Source organism: Falco biarmicus, chromosome 8 (assembly GCF_023638135.1).
Source record: "Falco biarmicus isolate bFalBia1 chromosome 8, bFalBia1.pri, whole genome shotgun sequence".
In the NCBI taxonomy this organism is placed as follows: Eukaryota; Metazoa; Chordata; class Aves; order Falconiformes; family Falconidae; genus Falco; species Falco biarmicus.
This window is the reverse complement of record NC_079295.1, coordinates 31,109,838-31,132,408: the sequence shown is the minus strand read 5'-3', so window position 1 is coordinate 31,132,408 and position 22,571 is coordinate 31,109,838. Positions and strand designations below refer to the sequence as shown.

At 44.1% G+C, this 22,571-nt stretch overlaps 1 protein-coding gene across 1 annotated transcript in view; it reads left to right on the top strand.

Annotated features, from left to right (window-relative positions):
* Positions 1–22,571, top strand: part of CLASP1 (cytoplasmic linker associated protein 1) — a 181,232-nt gene that overhangs the window by 49,268 nt on the left and 109,393 nt on the right. The window contains exons 3-8 of the mRNA XM_056348183.1: positions 406–484; positions 690–793; positions 1,262–1,353; positions 1,440–1,515; positions 5,249–5,346; positions 6,499–6,566. Of these exons, the coding sequence (XP_056204158.1) occupies positions 406–484; positions 690–793; positions 1,262–1,353; positions 1,440–1,515; positions 5,249–5,346; positions 6,499–6,566 (517 nt within the window). The remainder of the gene's footprint in view (positions 1–405; positions 485–689; positions 794–1,261; positions 1,354–1,439; positions 1,516–5,248; positions 5,347–6,498; positions 6,567–22,571) is intronic.

Here is a 22,571-nt window from a genome sequence, read left to right as displayed (position 1 = left end):
TAGTGCACAGCATTTTCTAATTATAAGTGTCATAATTAGAATTAATTAGAAAAGCTAGTTACAACAAATACCAACGCTGTTATGCATGTGTATGTGTACACTGCACATACATATGTATGAATTCAGCATTGAGCATCAACAGCAGTTGCTGGCTTTCTCAAGCTCTTGGCACTGGATTTTGGCTTGTACGTGCCACAGGGAGCAATAATTTGGCAAATAGCCTTTTGTGTTTGCAAAGCACTCTGCTTGTCCGGCAGAAGCCACGCAGGGAAGAGCTGTGTGTGTGGGCACAACCCTGCGGCGGGAGGGAGGGAGCCTGTGCCCACGCTGCTGCCCAGGGCGTGTTGGCTGAGGGGGGACAGGGGCTGCAGCTAAAGCACCGTCTGTCCTCTGCTCTGCTCGCAGGTGGTTCTCCTGGGCATTGACATCCTTTCCGCGCTCGTGTCCCGCTTGCAGGATCGCTTCAAGGCCCAGATTGGCACAGGTAAGGTGTGTGTGGGGGGGGTGGGGTGGCTGCTGCACACGAAGCCCTGTTCTGCCCTGGAGGGCACAGGGAGGCTGGTGGTGGTGTCAGGCTCTGCTGAAGGGTGGGAGGGCTGGGCTGGGGGCAGAGCAGAGAGGCTGTGTCACTGAGATAGTTTTCTTTTGAGGGATGAGGGCTTTGGATGTTCCTGTTTTTCTTTCCTCAGTGCTGCCAAGTTTACTCGATAGGCTGGGAGACTCTAAGGATTCGGTGAGGGAGCAGGATCAGACCTTGCTGCTGAAAATCATGGATCAAGCTGCTAACCCTCAGGTATGCTCGACAGCCCTTTGCAGCCTGACTGACTGGCTGCTTAAAAAGGAGAACTTTTTTCTGTCAGAGGGTTTTCTTCTGTGGCTCTGACATGGCTTCAGCTCTTTAATCCCTTGTTATATTTGCTTCACCTGAGAATGCTGTTGCATGTCAGGATACACGTGGGAGTGGGAGTGTCAGCAGGCTTCCTAAGGATGGGATGAGTGAATGTCAGAGTAGTTGTTCTGGGTGGGTTTTGGAAGGTACTTGCTTTCTGTAAGTAAAAGTACTGTTTCAGCTAGTGGGGAGTTCCTGTGAAGCCAGTACAAAGAATTGTGTCTTTCTACTTCTTGTCCTGCTCTGCTTGAGTGGATGTAAAGCTTATATTTAAGCTCCAGTGATGTTACAGTGTATGCCTGTTGGAAGAAAGAATCTGTCTCTTTCCTCGCCTCCTTTTTTCCTGTCTCACCTCTTTTTTGTCTCCCACAGTACGTATGGGACAGGATGCTAGGAGGATTCAAACACAAGAATTTCCGGACAAGAGAAGGGATTTGCCTCTGCCTTATTGCAACACTCAATGCGTAAGTGAGAGAACCTCCTGCAAACCTGCGTTATGTGCACAAGCCTGCTCTGTGATTCACACCAGCGCTCTTCTCTTTGTTCCCAGATCTGGAGCTCAGAGTTTAACACTGAGTAAGATAGTGCCACATATATGTAACTTACTTGGAGATCCAAACAGCCAGGTAAGCTTTTGCCATGAGTCATGTCTAAAGGTTATGCCAGTTGCCTTGTTGGTAAGTGGGGTGCTGCGTTCTGGCTGGTAAATTAGCTAATTGTGCTGCTGGTGGTGAACTCTGAACAATGCTGTTCGTGAAGAGCCCTTGGCTGGTTTTGAAGAGGTATGATTTGAAGTATGCTTAAACCAGCATATCAATTACTCCAAGAATTAAACAGAACATGAAGCTGCAGATGAGATGAACAGAGCAGGAACCCTTTGTTGGGAAGGGAACTCTTGTGCCTTACAGCCTGAGTGCACGGGAGGTTGCAGGGGGGTACCCCTGGGCTCAGTGCAGCACCCGTCACCTTCAGAGAAGAACCAGTTTGGGCAGGGAGGGCAAATGGGACCGGTTGCACAGCTTGGCGATGTGTGCTGCTGGAAGTTGTATAGGGAGATCTTGAATAAGGGGTGGAGGGAAGGTACCTGAAATCAGTGGTAGAAACTAAATGAAAATATGTGCTGGAAAAAATCTGTCACTTGTACATGCATTTTGTCCTGCCCTGGACAGGACCCAACCTGAAATTAGATGCCAATATATGAGGTTAATGAGGAGAGGGAGGTGGGGAAGCAGGGTTCAGACCCATGTCATGTAACATGTGCTACCAGTTTTTGAATATTCTTGTTGCCCTCTGAGCACGGGTGACACGAATGTGACCAGGTCTGGAGCAGGTGTTTAGCTGGAAGGAAGTGTGGGGCAGCCAACTGGGGAACAGGTTTACGTGGGCTGACAGGAGTCTGCCAGATCCCACGGCTGTCAGGGCCTCCCCTTGCTGAAGAGGAGGATGAGTGTGAAGCAGCTTTCCCTCGCTGCTTGTTCCGGTGCAGGAGGATAAACCTGTTACCCCAAGAAGTTTCTGTGGAAGTTTAATGTTCAGGGTCCTTCGTGGTTCTGAGCTGTGACTGAGCAAGTTGTTACTCCTCATGGGGGTACTGGGTTTAGGACCTGGAACTGCTGCACAGACTGACCTTGCTCTTGCCATCGGTGAGCTGTTGAATGAATCGGAAAGTTGGTGAGTGCATTGAAACGGGTTTTCCCTCTGCACTGCCTCTTCCATGTGCCTGGCACAGCTTGTTATCCCGGTGCCCAGCTGCTGGGGGAAATGAAGCCGATCTCTTGTCCCTTCCCCTGGGTCTGGTTCCTCATCCCCAGAAAGCCCATGCCGTAGCCGGTCAGACACAGATTGCTGTCAAAGCAGCTCCTGGTTGAGCAGGGGCTGGTCCTGGGCTCCCCTGGGGCGGCTTCTCAGCTGCTGGTGCCGCCTCTCTGCTGCGGGTGCCTTCTGCCGAGCTCTGGAGGATGCCCGGTCAGTGCTGCCCCTCTCTTGGCGAGAGGCACTGGGAGAGCACAGAGCCGGGCCGAGGTCCCTGGTTTTGCCTTTTGCTGTGGACGTGGAAGCTCTTCCCGTTTCAGGAAGAGTGGTTTTGTTGTTTTCAGCTAACGCAGTTGTGTAACTCGGTGAGCACCCAGTATGCCAACAGTATTTAAACTAGGAGTACTTTCTCAAAAATCAAATTGAGCATTAAAACTTTGTTACTGTTGTGGTAGAGTAAACCAGGTATGATAGCAGGGGCTCCCAGCCTTACCCAGTATGGGTTTGCCCATCCTGCAGCCGTGTCTCTGATGAGCTTTACGTGCATAGGCAGTCCTTCCAGCTCACGCAGTCAGGACCTGTGGCCGGCCGTGCTGTGTGCTGCAGCTGCAGGGGGCATGGTGGCAGGCTGGAGGTACGGCACAGCTTCTCCGTGTGCCCCGGCTGCTGATGCCTGTGCCTGGGGCAGGCGGACTGGCTGCAGGCGAGCGTGAGATGCAGGTGCCACCTCTCCTCCCTGGCTGTCGGAGGCAGTGTGAGGCTGGGTTAGGGTCTGTGTCCCCAGAAACTGGGGACACTAGAGTCCCTCCTGAGTTGTGCCCAGAAGTCCTGCCTGGTGACACATAGGGCTGATGAGCAGAGAGAGGAGAGGCAAGACTGCAGAGTGAGGGCTGGCATGAGTGAAGATGGGAGTTTGGAAACAGGCAGCGACTTGCTGAATGGGAAGCTGTGCAGCAGGAGAAGGGAACAAGATGCACGCGAGTCAAGTGTTAGGATATTTTTTGGCTAAGGAACAGGGTATGTGTGCCAGCCCTTTGACTCTAGCCTCTTTGGTGAGTGGTCTAGACCGCAAGTCTTATGAGCAGCTTATCTTCTCCCGGATAACAAGTGACAGGACAAGAGGAAACAGCTTCAAGTTGTGCTTGGGGGGGTTTAGATTGGAGATTAGGAAAAATTTCTTCCCTGAAAGGATGGTCAAGCATTAGAACAGGCTGCCCAGGGAGGTGGTAGAATCACCGACCCTGGAAGTGTTCAAAAAGCATGTAGATGTGGTGCTTAGAGACGTGGTTTAGTGGTGGACTTGGCAGTCCTGAGTTAATGCCTGGACCTGATGATCTTAAAGGTCTTTTCCAATCTAGATGATTCTGTGATTCTATAGGTGAGTCTAGCTTGTGCCCACAAAAATCCTGTGTCTAGTTGTGATGCGTGTGGGTGCTTGGGTAGCTGCCAGGGCGTCCCATGAGAAGCAGAAGTGCACGGTTCCGTAGGTATTTCTGTAGACAGGGCAGACAGTTTACCTTCTCAGCCTGCTGTGACTGATGGAAGAAGGGGATTCAGTACAGAAAGATGACGCTTTAATCAGATTTGTGGCTTTTCTGTTGGGTAGAGGGAAGGATGTGCTCAGCCATTTCTTGCAAATCAGTTTGGAAAATATGCAAAATTCATGGTGACTTGGCTGATTGATTCCCTCCCTCCATACTTTGTTGTAAACACAGAAATGTGAGTTTGAAAGATGGTGTATTTGGTTTGTGTGGCAATGTTTTTTTTTGTTTGGTGTTTTTTGTTTTGGGTTGTTTTTTTTTTTTTTGGTGGGTGGGGCTCAGGGCCATCTTCAGTGAGAGGCTTCTAGAAGCTTCCCCCATGTCTGGTGGAGCTGATGCCAGCCAGCTCCAAGAAGGACCCACCACTGACAACACCACACTGTTAGTGATGGTGGGTAGCATAGTTAAGAAGGGGTGAGGGTTGGAATCTACACAGCAAATTGCAGTGGAAGAAAGGAGTGAGACTATGTGAGAGCAACAGCCCTGCAGAGACCTAGGTCAGGGCAGATGGAGGGCAGGAGGTGCTCCAGGCACAAGTGCAGGTTCCCCTGCAGCTCATGGTGAAGACCATGTGCCCTCAGCCCATGGAGGTCCGGAGTGGAGCAGGTATCTATTTGCAGCCTGGGAAGGACACCATGCTGGAGCAGGGGGATGCCCGAGGGAGGCTGTGACCTCCTGGAAGCTCACATTAAAACTGCTATTAAACCCCAGGTTTTTATACTAGCAATATAAAGTTTATTTGTGTGTGTCTCCTTGCTTTTTTTAATCCAGTAAATGTACCTGTTGCACACGATGGGTGGAATTTGGCAAAGGTAGCAGAGCTCCCTGCATCTGTCCCTATGTACAAAGCCTTTCATCTTATCTCTTGACTGCTTTTTCAATTAAATTAGACCTGCTGATACTGCTAATATCTGAAACGCAGGGATGGAAGCTCCTTCACGAACTCTGTAGTAATGCCTATAGTGGCAACTGTTGGTGAGAAATACTCAAATTTCTTTATCCAAGGTCAGGCAGGAGTTTATTTAAATTATAAAGGTGATTAATTTCTCTCGTATCTCACATTCAGGTTCGAGATGCAGCAATAAACAGCCTTGTGGAAATTTACAGACATGTTGGTGAACGTGTAAGGGCTGATCTCAGTAAAAAAGGATTACCCCAATCTCGGTAAGTTGAAAATGTCCTTATGTCTCCAATAGTTTTGGGCTGCTTTTTATTCCCTTCCTTCTTTTAGAAGGCTTCAGGAGCTGCATGACTGAACCTTTTCCTGGAATCAATGCTTGTTTTTTCTGGTTTTTTAGGGGGGTATTTTTTTGTTTTCATCCTACAAAAACTTACTCAGGTTTCATTTAATGTGGATCCTGTACCTTTGCCCAAGTATGCCATAGGATCTTTGGAAAACCGGTACAATTATTACAGATGTGTAGTTAATGGATTTAAGATTTACTGTGTTTTTCCTGTATGTTCTGCATGTGTAGAGGACACTTCGGAGTAGCCTGTGTTTATGCAACTTAGTAGGCTGTCATAAAGAAAAAAACCCCTACAGCCAGTATCATCAGTTCCAAGGCTTTATTAAAAGAACAAATAAAACAAATCAAATGAACAAAACAACCCCAAAGCCCTATCCCTCTGCTTCCGCCACTTCAGGAGTGGTAAGAAAGCTGCTCTGCATCTTGCCGCAGCCTCTGGCGCCAGGATGGAGTAGGTCAGACCTGAGGATGGAGTGGCTGGCAGCGTGTCAGTGCACAGAGGGAGGAGGGAAGGGGTTGTTTCAGGGGTGGGCTGCACGCAGTGGGAGGCAGTGCTGTTGCCTTCTCTTATTCTCCAGCAAAAGCATCTTCTGCCACAGTGTGGCTTAAAGTAATAAATTCTCTGGAAAGGAATAATGAGATGTGGTAAGGATCTTCTGCTCTACCAGGTCTGTGCCATGAATGGGAAAGAAGCATCAGGGCTGAAGACAAATTGTGAAGTTTTTTTAGTTGTGGGTTGTTTTTTTTATATTTCTGCAAATAGTATAGCCAGAGTGGTAATGAACTAGAAATGCATCCACAATTAGGCATGCCACATCTTCAGTCATGTAGTGTTTCCAACTGTATCTCTTACACTTCTGTAGTATCAGTTGTTTCTCTGTTTTTCTTATCAAATGTTGCATGTTGTGATTTTACTTCATTTGAAAATAATTTCCCTCCACACTGATGTTTTTTACAGTGCTCCCAATGACCTGAGTAAAGCAAAATTTGTGCTGTAACATCTTAAATTAGAAGATTCCTAAAAATTAAATTCAACTCTTCATTATGTATTTCTTTATCTTTCAAACAGGTTGAATGTAATTTTTACAAAATTTGATGAGGTCCAAAAATCTGGAAACATGATCCAGAGTTCAGGTGGTGAGTAGAAGCACTTGTTTTCTCTTTTTGGTGTTTTTAGCAATTTTCAGTGGGTGAGGCATTCAAATGGACACAGAGCAAGCATTCTGTTAGGGAAAACAAGTGTGGGTGATTGTTCAGAAATAGACACATAGCTTTTACAGCAAATAAAAATGATGTTTAGTTAATCTGCTGTGTCTCCCTAGTAGTATCAGCAGGAGAATGAAGCATAAGTTTCAAGAGTAGAAGGTGTTCTTAGGGCTGTCCTCCTTTTCCTCTTGAGCTTCATTAGGGAAATACATCTTTTGTTGTCAAGTCTGTGTGCATCTTTGTTTAAAATTGTTCATAAGGTAAATTAAATAGTAACTTGAGAGAAGAAGCCTTTTCAGTTTAATGCCCTAAATAGTACAGAAAGGGTACATATCAATGTGTTAGTGTTCCATTTAAAGCTGGTATTTTTTTAGGGATTGTATTTTGCAGTTCCTAAGTTTAGGTTCTTAATGTTTATGGTAGTCAAAAGATGCTTATCAGAGCCTTAATTCTGTCTTCATGTCTGAGACTAGTGTTTTGCTTACTCTAAAAACAAGTGTGTATTACTGCTTTTCCTATAGATAAACTTAGGAGCTAGAAAGTATTTTTAATAAGGAATTGAGAGTATTCATGGTCAGGGAATTCATCTTTCTGCCAAGAGCAGAGTAGAGCAGAGATGAAGAACGTAGGAACCTGCAGTACTGAACCCACTGAGCTCACACCCTCTGCAAGGCCAAGAGCAGGAGAGGTGATGTCCCCAGTCTTTCCCACCATGCTCTCAGAAGCCAAGAGAGCAGACGTCTCTGCTTTTTAAAATTGCAACAAATACCTTTTTCACTTCTCCAGGCACCATTCTTCTTACTTCAGGAAATAATAAAATGGACTTACTTGAGAATTCTGAAGTTAGATTTTGGATTGTTCAAAAATGTGATGTGATACTCCCTTGTGTGCTAGGGAACGATGAAGACCTAGCGCAGGTTCCTCTGATGGAATGGGCTAAAATGATACTTTTTGCATAATGTGGGAAAATACTGGCTGTATAGGTAGATGAGGCTTACAGTGGCAAAAAAGCGCAGTTGAGGAACAAATGTTCTTGTACTTCTTTAAAAGGGGGGAAGTAAGTATTTAATCCCTTAGCAAACATCTTAAGGATTGCAGCCTCCAGGTGTTTGTTCTGAAATCCTAAGTCAAACCGCAACAAGTTTACTGCTGATCCGGCTTCTCTGCTTTCCACTTGGCTAGGCTAAGGTTGATTTTTGTTTTGCTAGTAGTGGAATAGAATGGGCTTTCAAAAAAAAAAAAGAAAAAAGTTAATTTTGCATCACGTAGATTGCTGTTGTGTAGAGTTGCAGGAGGCAGGCTTATGCTCTGGTGAGACGTATTGCTGCATGGTGTTTTTAAACGAATGCTGTGGTGGGAAGATGCTGTGGGTGGGAGTTCCGTTGGGTTTATTCTCTAGAGGGGCAGGGAAAGATTTTGGAGATTAATGTGCCCCTGGCCAAATTTGAGCTAAGTTTACAGCAGGTTTTTCTAATCCACATGAAGGTGATGTTAGAAAAGCAGGTGTATCACACCTGCTTAGGAGGGTATTTAGTATGAAACAGGTGAGACACATGTGAGGTTCTTTGCCAGAACCTTTTCATTTTCTCTAACAATAAATAAGTCTGTAGTTGCTTGTGTTAAAGTAGTTCTAATTTGTGAAGCTAATAATGAGAACATTAGTTATGAATATATTATTATTTTCTTTTGGTGCGTGTGTTTGAGGGGAGGGTTCACTTTCCCATTGTGTTATAGGCTGGTTTGTTGCTTCTTCCTCGCCCTCTGAGCACAGCACAAATACAGCATACGTGCTCACCATATCTAATGTGTCAACAGCTCTCTGCAACTTTCAGTTTATCTTTCTGAGGTTGTCTAAGCCAGTGGAGGAGGCTTATCTTCACCCGTGGTCACAAGTTCATTACAGCCCAAGGACAAGCTAAGTTTGTCAGGTTTCTTGTGTCCCTGACGCCTCCTGCAGCTTTGAACAAAGGTGACAATTTCAGTGGTTGTCAGAGGCACTGGGGAAGGTGATGATAAATATTGCACATCCGAAATATTTGCCTTTCTCAGGAAGTAGCTGTCTCAGTCCCATTAATCCTTTGTGTCTGGCAGAGTGCAGTGTTGATCACGAGGGTCTCTATCTGTTACTGTTAATACCACTTCTTTTAGACTGTGACTCCGCCAGGTGAACACACCACTAATGCCTCAACCTTCACGTTACATGGCCTGGGTCAGATGATTTCGGACAATATGGTACAGTCGTATCTTGTCTTAAAAGCTTGTGTTCGTCCCTCTCGGTAGCTAACGTACTCCTCCTGGCTCTGTGCAGGCTGCCTTAGTGTTTTGGGAGGCAAATGTTTGTGCAGACCGCTGTCTGTAAGCCCTTGTCAGTGTAAAATGACACAGCAGGAGCAGCAGCAGTGCTCTTGTGCTGAGGTTTCTGCCCTGTGCTGCTACCCGTGTTGCCTGTGTACTGGTCGCAAAGGAACATGCTTGGCTCCTTGGAAAGGTCTTTAATGCATGCCTCTGAAAGGGAAGGGTTAACTGAAGCTGTATCAAGACTTCCCAGCTCACTAGCAAAGCTCAAGTCTTAACTAACTTTTTTTTAATGTGGTTTCCCATAGTCACCCATAGCTCTCTGGTGGGTGGCTCAGGTAGGTAACCAAGAGCAAGCTGTTTGCTGAAGTCCCTGTCGCTCACAGCTGAGCTCTGGCCCAGGAGCGCTGGAGGTGTGCTCATCGCAGCAAGACTTGAAAGTGCTTGTCAAACCTGACTTGCTGCAGAACATAGTGGTACTGGGCAGCGGGGGAAGCAACTGCGGCTTCTGAAATGGTGAAATAAGGCAAAAGAACTGGTCGAAGAAGAGCGATGACTAAAACTGGTCTCTTAGCTTTGAGACTGCTGTGTGGCATAACAGCTTCCTCTACCAGCTCACTGGAGATTCATGTAAAAGAAAGAATTGCAGCAGCATTATTTATGTATCAGGAGTAATTTGAGATTAGCGAGTATGCTGTAAGTTATTAAAGACTTCTCAACTAATGGTTCCCAAGGCACAAACAAACAGAAATGTTAGTCTGCTAGAAAAGATGCTTAAAATAATAGGGCATTTTGTGGTCCCATGAATAAATCTAATGAATCAACTCTATAATCAGAATGTGAATTTTAAGTCTATGAAAATAATTAATGTGTTTTATATTTACTTATCTTTTTATACTGTGGTCCATCAGTGCTGCTTTGAGTTGATCTTAAATTGCTTGATTTTGGGGGGGTGGGGGGTTAGGCTTTGTTTTTATCGTTTACTAATACAAGAATCAAATGCATAGTGAGATGGGGGAGGTTTGCATCGTAATCTGAGGTGTTTCATTAAGTCAGAGGGAGGCTTTGGCATGCTGAAGTATGCTGCTTGTTGCTAGGCTACAAGCAGCCCTTATAGCTAGAATATGAAGTTAAAAATCCACGTTGGATTTCTCGATGATTCTCAGTGCATCTCTGTTTTGTTATTTGGCATATAATTAGTCAGCCTCTTGAAGCAAAAATTATAGTTTTTTCCCCTTTTGGGCTTTCAGCAGGCTAATTATTTTTTGTGTAACTGCTTTTGCTAATTATGCAGAAGCCTTATTCCCCTGGAACAAATACATTTTCAGCATGAAAGAGCCGATAATTGCCAGCTAGTCAGCTGCTTTCTTCGTGTGCGTTGTGTGATGATCTTTAGTTGGATGTGATACAGAGAGAGGCTATTGGACAGAAACGGAGACTCCAAGAAATTAATGCTGCGTGGGTTTCCTTGGTATTATGTCTAGAAGACCTGAACATAAAGCATACAGTTATTCCATGGATTTGACTTGACTTTGGATCAGACCTGGACTCCTGAACACTTTATGATCAAGTTTTAGGACAGATTAAAAATTAAATAAGTGATCAGCTGAGAGATATAGGCTGATAGGAAATGGTGACCCAAACCAAAGCTATTCGTAACCAAAATGTTTTGGGATGTTTTTTATGCTCTTGATCATTGTGATACCGTAATATAACATTCTCTGATATAAACCTATCTTCTCTCCCACCCCCCCTGTACGCCTCCATAAGTCTCACAATTTTGGGGAGATGCTTCTACACTGGTGCATGCCAGGATACTGTGGTGGTGTGCCAGCATGGTTCCTGTGGGTAGGGAAGGGATTGAACTTTTTTGTTTACACTGAATTTTGACTTTGCTCAGGAGAGCAAGATTTAGGGATAGCGGAGGTGGCAGCAGTCTTGGGCTGCAAAGAAATCAAAGCAGATCTTAAAGCCAGAAGTCTGGAGCTGAGATCTCTCCCCCACAGGTACTTGCACAGAGTAAGGCGAGGGGAGGATGGGGTTTCGGTAGTTGCCGGTATGGGTTAGCATTCCAAGAGTAAGCAGTAATAATACTCAATTCCAAGAGTATTTTAGGTTAAAACAACACTAAAATAGCAGATGTGATAATTTCAGTTACTGAAAGCCTGAGCTGAAAGAAGGAGCAGTGTTACTCTTGAGTAGAACTACTTCTGTATTTGAGATCCTGTTTAAGGTAAATGTGCTATTTGGTGAATGAATCCTGTTTATGAAGTTGAGAACTTTGAGGCAATTAGATGGAAACTAGAACTATTCTAGATTTCTGTGTTTTGCTGGTAATAGAGCTGAGTCACTGAATGCTATTTTGAATTTTATTATAAGGAGGAAAAATCACCCACGTTTGCCAAGCATTGCCATGCATCTGGGGGTGGGATATTGTTTGTTTGTCAACACACATCCAAGCAGCAGAATTAGGGACTAGAAGGAGGGGCGACTGATAACACAGAGAGGTTCTGGATCAACAAACGCACTGCGCTTCTCTGCATTGATATCTCCTTGTGCAATTTAATTTCCATTGTGGCTTGTTCTCTATGAATGCTGTTTTCAAGCTGAAATAAAAAATTAATTTAATTGACTCTGCATTCCTGTGGCATGAAAAAAGCAAGGAAATATCCCTTCACCTGTATGGGGGCTGAGAGAACAGTAATCATAGAATCATTTAGGTTGGAAAGAACCTTTAAGATCATCAAGTCCAACTGTTTAAAATGTCTGAGTGATACTTGCATGAGTGCTATAAACTGATAGTACATCCTTGTGGAAGGTATAAATAGATGAGCTCTGCTCCCTTTCTATTGCACAACTCTGTAAATAAGCGTATTGCTGCCTCCTGGATTTTAAACTCTCACATTTAGAAGAGAGGGATGCGAGCAAGCAGGCATAGGAGGACACATGGTGCTCAGCTGAGTACTGGGCAGGCTTTTATTTTGGAGGAGAGGTGGCAATCCTCTGCTAGGTCACACAGAGAAGTCTGTTCTGAGGGTGGAGAGTTTGCTGGTGGCGAAGTTGCTGAGAGACAATGTAGCGTAGGGCTGCTCCCGGAGCACAGTGCTCTTCCCCAGCATCTCAGGCACTGCAGAAAATGACTACGGGGAAAGGTAGGTGCTAATGAATGTGCCACAAGGGACGGGTGGATTTGTTTGTTAGTGTCTGAGTATTTGCCTGTTAAGTTTCTTTTTAATGGTATGAAGAGACTGAAGCAGTCTTGCAGTAGCAGTGGAACTTTAAAAAATAGCCTGTAAGCATCTGTAGCCTGGTGCCATCAAGCTCAGTTTAAGCTTCTATAAAATACAATAAATGATCTGTTTGATGGGGTGAAGGAATAGGATGTGTGCATATGTAAGGGAACAGAACAGGTTGCAAGAGGTGAAGGACAGGTATTTTCAGATACCCTTCCTGGTCTGCGTTGTTTTTGAGCAATCACTGAGGCTTTCATTTCCTAACAGTTTCCTTTTGCAGTATCAGTTGGGAAGATTATTTACATTTGTTACAAGTATTAACATGGAAACACAGTTCCAAAAATGTGCCAAATAGAGACATCAATGGCTTTTCTGCATTTTTGTGTTTTACTGTTGTGTTTCTGTAACAAAAAGGTTATTTGTGGATGTCAGAGAGGCTGGAGTCGACTAGGTGAAAAGGAAAGGCAGAGGAGCTCTGTATCTTCTCACCTATGAAGAATTAATTTACAGCATGGAAGCATGTATTGCATTTATTTTTGGTACATCAGAAGCCTGTGCCTTTCATCTTAACTTTCAGAGGAAATTATTTCTGTTAGCCATCTTTGCAAAAGCTGCATCTTTTTTCTTTTTCTTCCCCCTCTTCTCTCCATTCAGCGTACGAAATCCTTATTATGCTGTGGATGTAGTAGACTAAATTTAGGAAGTCTGAGATTGTGGGTATCTGAGTTGTATAGACTTTGGGTTTGAATTGATATTTACTGTTTTAAGGTGCAAGTTAATTGGTAGCTCTTTTTGTAATGGATTGGAAGATGGAAATCACCTGGGCAAACTGAATGCTGTGGACGTGTCACCATCTACAGCTGAGACACCTTTTTACTGTGGCTCCTCCTGTCCAGGTCAAAAGAGGGGTTGAGAATAAGCTATTATTTTTTAAAAAGTTGGAATTGTGTTGAATAATTAATGTACTTAATGGCTTAAGGAAAACAAGCACATGTTTGTTATTGTTAATGAAATTGTCATGCTGGCAATTTCTCAGCTTTGAAAGATCAGCTGGTGGAATGAAGAGCCTGAGGCCACAGTCCAGCTGGTCTTATCTGATGGGAAATGTCTGACCTCCAGGTCACCATCGGTTGTCTGAACCGTGGTAGTTAGTAGCAAATGTCAGAAGAAAAACAGGTGTGTAAATTGTTAGTGCTATTGTGTCTTCTGGGTGGAATGCAAAGTACCTTGGCCCTAGGATTCCCTTGCAAAGAAGGAGCAGACCAGAGTTAGTTTGATTGTGTGTGTATCATCACTTCCCTAACCCCTGATGTATATAAACACAGGCTGCATTTGGTGGTATTTCCAACAGATGTGTATAAAATGTAGGCTAAAGGAGTGGGCAGCTAAATGACAAGATGATACTACTGTTCAGCACGGACCTCATGAACAGAACATTAACGTGCAGGATTCAGTTAACAGTGGTGGAGGTTGAATACATAAATATCCTGCACATTCTTCTTTATGCAGGGCCTATTCTTTTCTTCCCCTTTGGGGTAAAAGTACCATGTGGGTCTGAGGGACCTCAAAGGTTATCTTGGAGAACACCTGCAACATGGAACACATTGCAAGGATGAATCTACAGTCTAGTGTCCATAATGAGATTTAGAACGAATTTGAAAAGATCCTGCACCCTTCCCATGGAAACTGCAGCAATGTCTGGTAAAGCTGTGGAGGCGATCACATTTCAGCAATGCTTAGTAGTGTTGCTGTTTGCTGTGGTCTTTTCCTCCACTTTCTTTCATGTCTCTTGGTGTGAGGTTGGTCAAATCTGTAAAATAACGCCTCAGATCTGCAGTGGTCATTGTCTTTAAAATCTCTGGACCAGTTTGCTGGTATCTTCTGTGCTGTATTGCCCAGCTGTTTCTCTTTTGTAGGTATTTTGTCAGAAAGAGTTTAGGGGTCAAGGCTGGAGCAAATATTAACTCCAGTGACATATTCACATGAGAGGTCTAACTCTAAATCTCATGTTTTTGATCTGTTAGCTTTGTCATTTGTTGTACGCAGCATCTTCCAGGGGCAAATTTATTGATAGGATGGTTCGTACACATGTGTGTGCACACATTTGGATCTTTGTGAACGTAATAGTGATTTTAAGCCAGTCTTCTAAAATCTCAACAGTTCTCTGAGAGATGGGGGGGGGATAAATTACGCAAATATCCCAAATGAAGGCTGGCATGCTAAGGGCAGCCTGTGTAAGTAGTATCCCATAGTTGTATATTCTGCAGATTTGTGAAGCTTATTTGGGTCATGTATTTCACACACTCTGGCTCCAACACTTGTCGGAGAAGCGCACTGAAGTACTTCACTGAGCACAAGTGAAGGTATCACATGCTTTCTGTTGCTATGGAAAGAACTACAAAAGCGTTCTTGACATAGGAAACTTTGCCCGGGGCTCACAAATATTTGTCTCCACAAAAAGCGGTGGCGGGGTGGGGGTCTTCCTGCCCCCCTTTCTGTATGTTGGCTGGGTGCTGGCTCCTTGAGTGTAGTCTCCTGATACTACTTATAAACAAATGTTCTGGGCTGTTTTTATATAGACTTGCTGTCCCAGTTAGAATTAAATTGTTGTCCTTAATCAGCAGCCTCAGCAATAGCCAAAGAATGCTTGGGGGAGAGATGAAGTTTCTTGCAGCCCTTGTGGAACGCTTTGATGAATTCCTGTGCTGCTGCTCTCATTTATTTGGTGACATTTGTTTTCAGGTTGAGCGTGTAACAAGTGAACTGAGTTTAGCTGCTGTAACTAGCAGCCTCTGAGGACAGTAGCCACCCTAAGGTAATTGTGAACTACAGGGTAGGCTTTTAGGGGCGGTAAAAGTGCATGAGACGTGTGTGTTCCTCCTGCAGGGGACATAGCATCCCTGCCCTTGCAGAACAGTGCATGTAGAACATAACCATGGTAGCTGCAGCTTCCATAACCGTGAGGTTTTATTCAAGTGTCTAGACTGAAGAACGCTTGGTTGACTTCTACAGAACCTAAGAGCAAATGCTTGCAGGGTTGAAGGTCTTCTCGTATCTAGTCTCTTTTCATATTAAAATCATTGACCTTAGGCTGGATGAGATTAGACGGTATACCAAGTCCATTTTGGAGAAAGACATACTAATCCAGATGGTGTATCCAGATTTAAAATACAGTGGTAGAACAATAACTGCAGTTACAGCCATGTGAGTCGGGGGCATGAAGAGGACCTTTTTTCTAAACGCAGGAATGGACAAGTGCTGGTCTGTTGCTCCAGTGGGAAGTACAGTTAATGCATTGTCCGGACTTGGCCCTGGCCTGGCCTTACGTTGCCCTCCTTCATTATGTTTGGCTGAAGTATTTTGTTTGGAGCTTGGATATAGTGATGTGAAATAGAGCAAATCCAAGCTATAATAAGTAAAAGCGTTCTATTTTTGTAGTATTAAGACAGCAAATACTGTATAATGACTGGGTTTCTTCTGCCTGCTGGAGGAATTAATTCTGCCCTGTCGCTCTGTCAAAGGAATCCTTTTGTTGCGTTGTACAAAGCAGTTTGAGCCTCGCCTCTTGTTTGTTCCCCTGAAGCCCCAAACTGCAGACAGCCCTGAGTATTCCTGGCTTGGTTTACGCCCCACACACATCTGCAGGGAGCTCCCTGCAGCCGGACCTTCACGAGGAGAGCTGCCGGTGGCTGCGGCTGCTTCTTTGCAGTTGGCCTTCAGAGTCACCCCAGGTGGATTCCAGCACAAGCAGTGCGCTATAGGGCGAGAGGCAAACACTTGCATTCACTGTACAGTGTCACTCGAACTGCTTTTCTCAAGAATGGCAAAACCTACAGCAACCGCATTCCCAGACCTGCTCCTTTTCCTTGGCTCGCCTTCCTTCAGAGCTCCTCAGGGCACCTCGGAAGGTCTTTAGATGCTTGATATGGAAGTTTCTGGTATTAGATGCAGATGCTGATGTTCATTGAGTATGAAACATACCTGGACTTTGCTGGAGACCAGGACAGATAGTGGTTTGATAGAGTTTTGGATGCTTATATGCAGAGGTAGGAAAGATAAATTTACAGTATTTCTTTAGTCCAAATCTGCTCCCTTTGATGTTAATGACCTCTTTCTAATAATTCCAATGGGAAATGAACAGGGCCCTCTGTAAACTGCTGGTTGACTATGTTGTAATAGCCTTTTGTGGGTGTTTTAGGTATGATTGCTCTTAGCCTTTCAGAGGCAAAGGGGAAATGGAAGTTTTATGTATGAAACCATGTTGGCACTGCTTATCCCGGTATTTTCTCTGTGCAGGTGGCAATGGCTCTTGCAGTGCTGGCGCTGCCTCCACCCCCATGTAATGAGGCTGTTCCCTTTGGGTGAGGCGTGGGTAGAGGCAGGAGGTACATCTTTAAGAAAACGACGTATGTCTTCCACACACATCTCTCCTGAGTAATGGGACTCCTACCTAGCGGAGCTCTGGCTCATAATGAGACCTGACATTTCTAATTAAGTCTGCTTTATGAAGAGTGGGTCTAACTTTGCTCTCGAGCATTCATATTTGCCCCCCTGACCCCCCAGTTCCCCTTGTGAGCGGGGGGAGCAGGGGCAGCCCTGGAGCCAGCCGTGGAGCGGCAGGCTGGGCACGCTGCTTCCCCGCTGCAGCTCTGCCAGGGCACTTCAGCTCTGATTTATGCTCCTGCTGTTTGAGCTCTGTGCTGGACGGGAGCTGAATCTGCAGAGACTTCTAATCACATGGAGCTTCTGTGATGTGGAGAGACAATCACGCTCCTTTTCACTGGAGACCTAAATAAGATTTGATCCCAAGCTTCCACAGGCAAAATGTTTATGCACCAGCTCACTGAAACTTATTCTCTGTCCCCTCCCCCTTTAAGAAGCTCCATACTTGTCTCCAGTGCTTACCTCAGATTTTTGTTTATTTTTATTTGTGTGTGTGCATGATGTGCTGGATCTTGGCTCACTACAGCGGGCTTTCTCCAAGCATCTGAGTCTGGGCTGGCTCTTGCATTTGCGCATTGTGCTCTGTGCTTGCTGCTCCCCTCTGTGTTGCTCACTGAAGCCTGTTTATTATCATGGGCTCTAAAGCAGTCGTGACCCTGTTTTTGTGCACACTGTTTCTTGTTTACAGCAGTGTGGTGCAAGCGGCTCTGTGCACTCTGCCTGAGAGTATGGGAGATGCGGGAGGATACTGGGGACTTTTGTATGAGATGGACTGTGCAAGGTACTGTGGAGTAGTTGGAGATAAACGTGAAGCCTTTGCTTTAGCTAGTCAGCATTAAAAATAGGATTAAAACCTTAGTTTTTTGTTTGAAACCCATGATGGGGAAAGGTGATTCCTTGACAACTGTTGGGAGTAATATATTTTTGTATAAACCAGGCAGGGTGCTCCATCAGCTACAGTGGGATGTTCCCTTCTGGGCCTCCAGTGTGTGTGTAAGGAAACTGTTTGGTCCTTTCCACCAGCTTCTTCCTGGGTAGGCTGGGTCACAGAGCTGTCTAAACCAGCATGTTTTACATGCCCTAGAATATGCTTTATGCTACCAGTTTGCTACCTGAGCTATGTTTGATAGTGGTCTGCACCCTTGGCCGGTTTTTTTTGAAAGCAAGTGATCTCTGCTCCCTTACGGCATGGAAGTGATTTCTGCAAAACAATAAACGCTAAATGCCAATAAAAGACTGTGATGAGCAGCTCATCTTTTGATTTTGGGGCTGGAATCTTGACTTTTCTGTATCTATAATGCATACAGCACTAATTCCAGAAAACCTCCACACTGGAAATAAGACCTTTTCAGCTGGTTTTATGTAAGTTCCAGTAGTTCACGTACTACAGGGAATGAAGGGACAGCCCTGTGCTCATTTTTTCCATGAGCTGATAGTGTTTCCACTTTGCGGATGGTGAATGAAACACTGGAATAGGTTGCCCAGAGGATCTCCATTCATGGAGACTTTCAAAGCTTGGCTGGGTGAGGCCCTGAGCAATACAACTTGGTCAGCTCTGCTTTGGGATGAAGATTAGATCACTTGATGTCCAGAGTTCCCTTCCAACCTAAATTATTCTATGTTTTTATTTTCAATAGGATGCAGTAGTTATCCAAGATGTCCAAATTCATCAATTTTATTTTTTTTTTTTACTCAGTACTTTTATAGCTGTGTGCTGGTAAGCTCAAGACAGAGATTGCCAGTGTCATTTGCGATGGTGTGTTTGTTATGGAACACTTCAGTTCATCCAAAGTGCTAACAGGGCTAAAGGTGGAAGAAAATGTGACCTCAGCTAACAACACAACCTGATGCCAGCATGAAGCAGCTGCAAGCCACAACAGAGGCACCTCTATAAATGGCAGCATGTATCATGTAATGTATATTCTCTGCTGATTTGGTGTTATACTAGAATTGATGAGAGTACTTCATTCTAGTTTTATTGGTCTGTCATCAGGGTGACTGGCAGGTTGCACATGGGCATATTTAGTGAAAAATTAAGATGCAGATTACTGCTTGATTTTAATGTTAAGAACTTAAAGCTTGATGCTTAAATGTGGATATATTTTAATTGTCTGAGGAGCAGCTTGCTACAAATTAATAGGTGAGACTGGTTGTTGTTCCATTTAATCTTCATGGCATTCTTCAAAATACTCTTTTTAGAAGACTTCTGAACCTTTATTTGTAATGGTAAGCTTTATTTTGCTGGCTGAGCTCTGTGTTCCAGTTCCCCATGCAGAAAAACCAAATGGTTCTTTTAAGTCATGATGTTTGAATGCATTTTTTTAACCTCTGTGACAATAAATTTTTTGACCCTCTTCTGTCATAATATTTGCAAAAGGAAGCTGAAGAAGCCTTGTTTAAATGTAATCTAGGTGACTGAGAGCCACACCCCACCCCCTCCCCCAACCCACCCATGTTCCAGGCAGTAATTATCAGTGGTTCTTTGTGTCAGTGGGAGGGGGGGTTGAAGATGCTAGCAGGAATTACTAGGATACTGATTCTAATATTTAAAAGGTAAACACCAAACTACTGTAAGGGAAAAAAAAAAAAAAAGGAAAAAGAATGGAAGTTGTCGTGCCCATCTTCTCTGTCCTGCTTTTCAATGAAGGCTTCATCAATTCAGTCTCAAGGTTATAATGCGGAGGGAGTGCAGCAAGTAGGGACCCATTGGCATGGGAAAGAAGGCAAGGCAAGGAGTTCAAAAGGATGCTTATTGGAGCATTGACTTATTATGACATGCCAGTATGTAAAGGTAGCATTTAAATTAATGTTTCCTGGTTAAAACAGCTGATCTTACTTGCTTTCAATCTCTGGAGGGAAGCTGAAAGTGGATCTATAGTTTTCTGTCATGTGCTGTGCTTCACGTGTGCCAGTTCCTCTGTTTGCTAATTCTTCTTTAAGTGAAGGCAAGCACAGATGGCTGCTAAAGAGAACCAGATGATTTGCCAGCATGGTGGTGTGTTTGCAGGAGCGAGACTTGGACAGGCTTGAGGCTGCTTTGTTGTCATTTCTTTTAGTTCAAAATTTTAATGTAGGAAGTTGATATTTCTCAGTTTTATCCCCTTTTTTAGTTTATGGGGAGATTAATTTATGGTGTGGGTTTTTAAAAAATTTTTATTTTATTCTAGCAAGGCGCTTGTTGACCTTTCAGTCATTTATTGTTAAGGATCCATTCTCATTAGGTGTGGAGCATAAACAAGAATGGGACATGCATGGAGAAGTTCAAATGCAGGATATGATTTATGGGTTCCTCTCTCCATAGTGCCAGGAGGCAAAGGTCTGCTCATCCCTTCACAGACCCTTTCCTCCAAACTAAATAATGCCCAGAAGAGACCCTGACCAGAGGGGCAGTGTGAGTGGAGTTTCATCTTTTTAGCTCAATTGAGTTAGCTTTGCTGGGATGAAAGCCCCCTGGGTGCTGGTTAATATACAGGCTAATGGTGCAGACCTTGCTTCCCTGGCTGGTTTGTGGCTCCTAGGCACAAATTTGGGATTTGGCATCATCTAGGGAGCTAGTGGGCTGTGCACAATATCCAGTGAACCAGGATGCTGTTGGCTACTGATCACTTCAGGTTGCCGCAGCAGTACAAATAGTGAATAGCCATTGTACAACTGAGCCATTCAGTTCCAGTCTGCACAGAGTAATAATTATTGCTGCTTGGCAATAAACTAAGTGCTCTGTAATGGTGGTGGGTGATTCAGGGGGCTCGAGTGACCTAAGTGGTTGACTTGTTAGTCTCAGATGAACCAGGATGATCCTGCTTTCACGTTCTGGGAGGTCCCGAGACTTTTCTGTCTATATAGACTGATAGCTGGTAAAGCAGTTTGTCACATACGAAGAATAGGACTTAAGTGGACATGCATGTGAAAGGACAGAGCAGTCCAGCAGATTCCTCAGGCTGTAGGTGGTACTTGCCTTCTCCAGAAATGCTGAAGGTTTATCTATTTGGGCACAGAGTTTGGGTTTAAGGATTTGGTGAGAAATTATTTTCCCACAAAATTTATTCCTATACCTTCTGACATTAGGCTGCTTCTGGAGGCAGGATGCTGCGAACTGCTAGCTTGCCCCCTGTGTTTGGTTTTCAGTAACAGTTGTTGACAGCTGGCGGTGCCCTATGAGCACTCCCTGTTGTTTGTAGTTAAGGTACCAGCAGCCTATATCGCATGCTAAAAATTACTGGATGGGGTGGAGAAAGATTTAGGTGTTTGTTTTTCTTCTGCAACCCAGTCCAGTGACATTTTCTGATATGCTACTGATGATACATTTTTCTGTTTTCCTTCAGTTCACATTTTTATAGTCAATTTTTCATGCTAGTTTTTTTAATGTTAGTGCTTCATGCTGATTCTTCAGACAGTCTAAGCAATGCCTGGAAACAGCTGCTAATAATAAAAACTTGCTAATTCGGTACTCATATCTCCCTCCACTTTCACACCACCTCTGTGCTATTACCACTTCCATACCTGATAGTGTTTGAGTCATGGAGTTTGTGAGCATTTTTTTTAATGTGCCAACAGATAGTAATCCTGCCCGTCAAAGTAAGTGTTAACACTTTGTTACATGTAGAACAACACTGACATGGTCACTTCTGCTTCAGATTTGTGAAAATGTGAAGCAAATGCATAACAGTCTGGAATCTGACTGTTGCTCCTAAGCAGTATTATAATTTAGAAAGAAATTGCTTGTTTGTCAAGCTGATTTTACTCAGTGAATGAGCAAATGGAAATGGTGAGTCTCTCTGCTCTCAACCAGTTTTTACAACTGGTTGAAGTTGCGTGTGCTTTGGGACAAATATACTTGCAGGGTTGTGAGTCACAGTGAAAACCCAGATGAGTAGTAAGCCTGGAAGCTGAAGGTTCAGAATTGAAACTCTCAAGTTTGTAACTAGTTGTCATATAACTTGAAGATTGGCTTCAGTGTCTCTTTCAGCGAGTAGAAGGAAGGTCTTGGTGTCACCTAGATTCTTGATGTTGCTACACCAAGTAGTGCAAATAATAAATGCAAACCACCAAATATTACCTAATCGTATAATACAGGTGTATAGCTTTGCACATCCAACTGAGGCTATTGTGAAAGGAATGAGATACGAGACTGTTACTCTCATCGTTAGATTTTACTCTGTAAAACGTATTTAATTTTGAACAACTTCCATTTTTTTTAATTCTCCCCAACTCATGTATTCCTTTTTGATATGTATAAAAGAAGCAGTCATGTTTCAAAAGGTCTTTCATAGGAACTTTTAAATATTAATGCTAGAAAGCAGACCCAAGCCATCTTAGTCTTGGTGCATCTTTGTAACGTTTGTACTGCTGACTCAAGGCATGCTCCTGTATCTGAAATGAAATGTGTTTAAATTAAAATATTTTAATTCTTTGGCTGTTTTGTTCCTGCTCTGGAATGTACATCCTAGGTGCATCTGGACACCGTACAGCCGGTGAGACGCAAAGTGCCCTAAGCTTAAGCTTTTTTTGCCGTACAGTACACAGGTGTACTACAGAGCGTCGTGTGTGAGTGAGGACCTTCAGGGGCTTCACTGGATTAGCTCACCCTTTTGAAGAAAATAATCCATTTTACCTCTTGTGAAACAGAGACAATGCTGTTCTGCACCCCCTTGGCTCCGAGTCGTACCTCTTCTCCTGTATAAGAATGTGAAGTGAGGGGTAGAAGACAAAAAAATAATCTAAAAAGAAACAGTCAGTGAGAATGGGGCCATAGGAAATGATGCAAACCCAAGGAAGCAGTGTCCTCCTGTCTTTAATTTCAAAGATGCTTGAGAGAGAGCCTTCCTTCCTTCAGATCTTGCCTGTCCTCTCTGTGGCTTGATGGCTGCAAATACTTACCTTGGGGTGATTATCTTTGTGGTGAACTTGGAAAACCAGTCTCTTCTTCCCAGTCATTGCTTATGGTAGACGTGGGATCTGGGAAGGA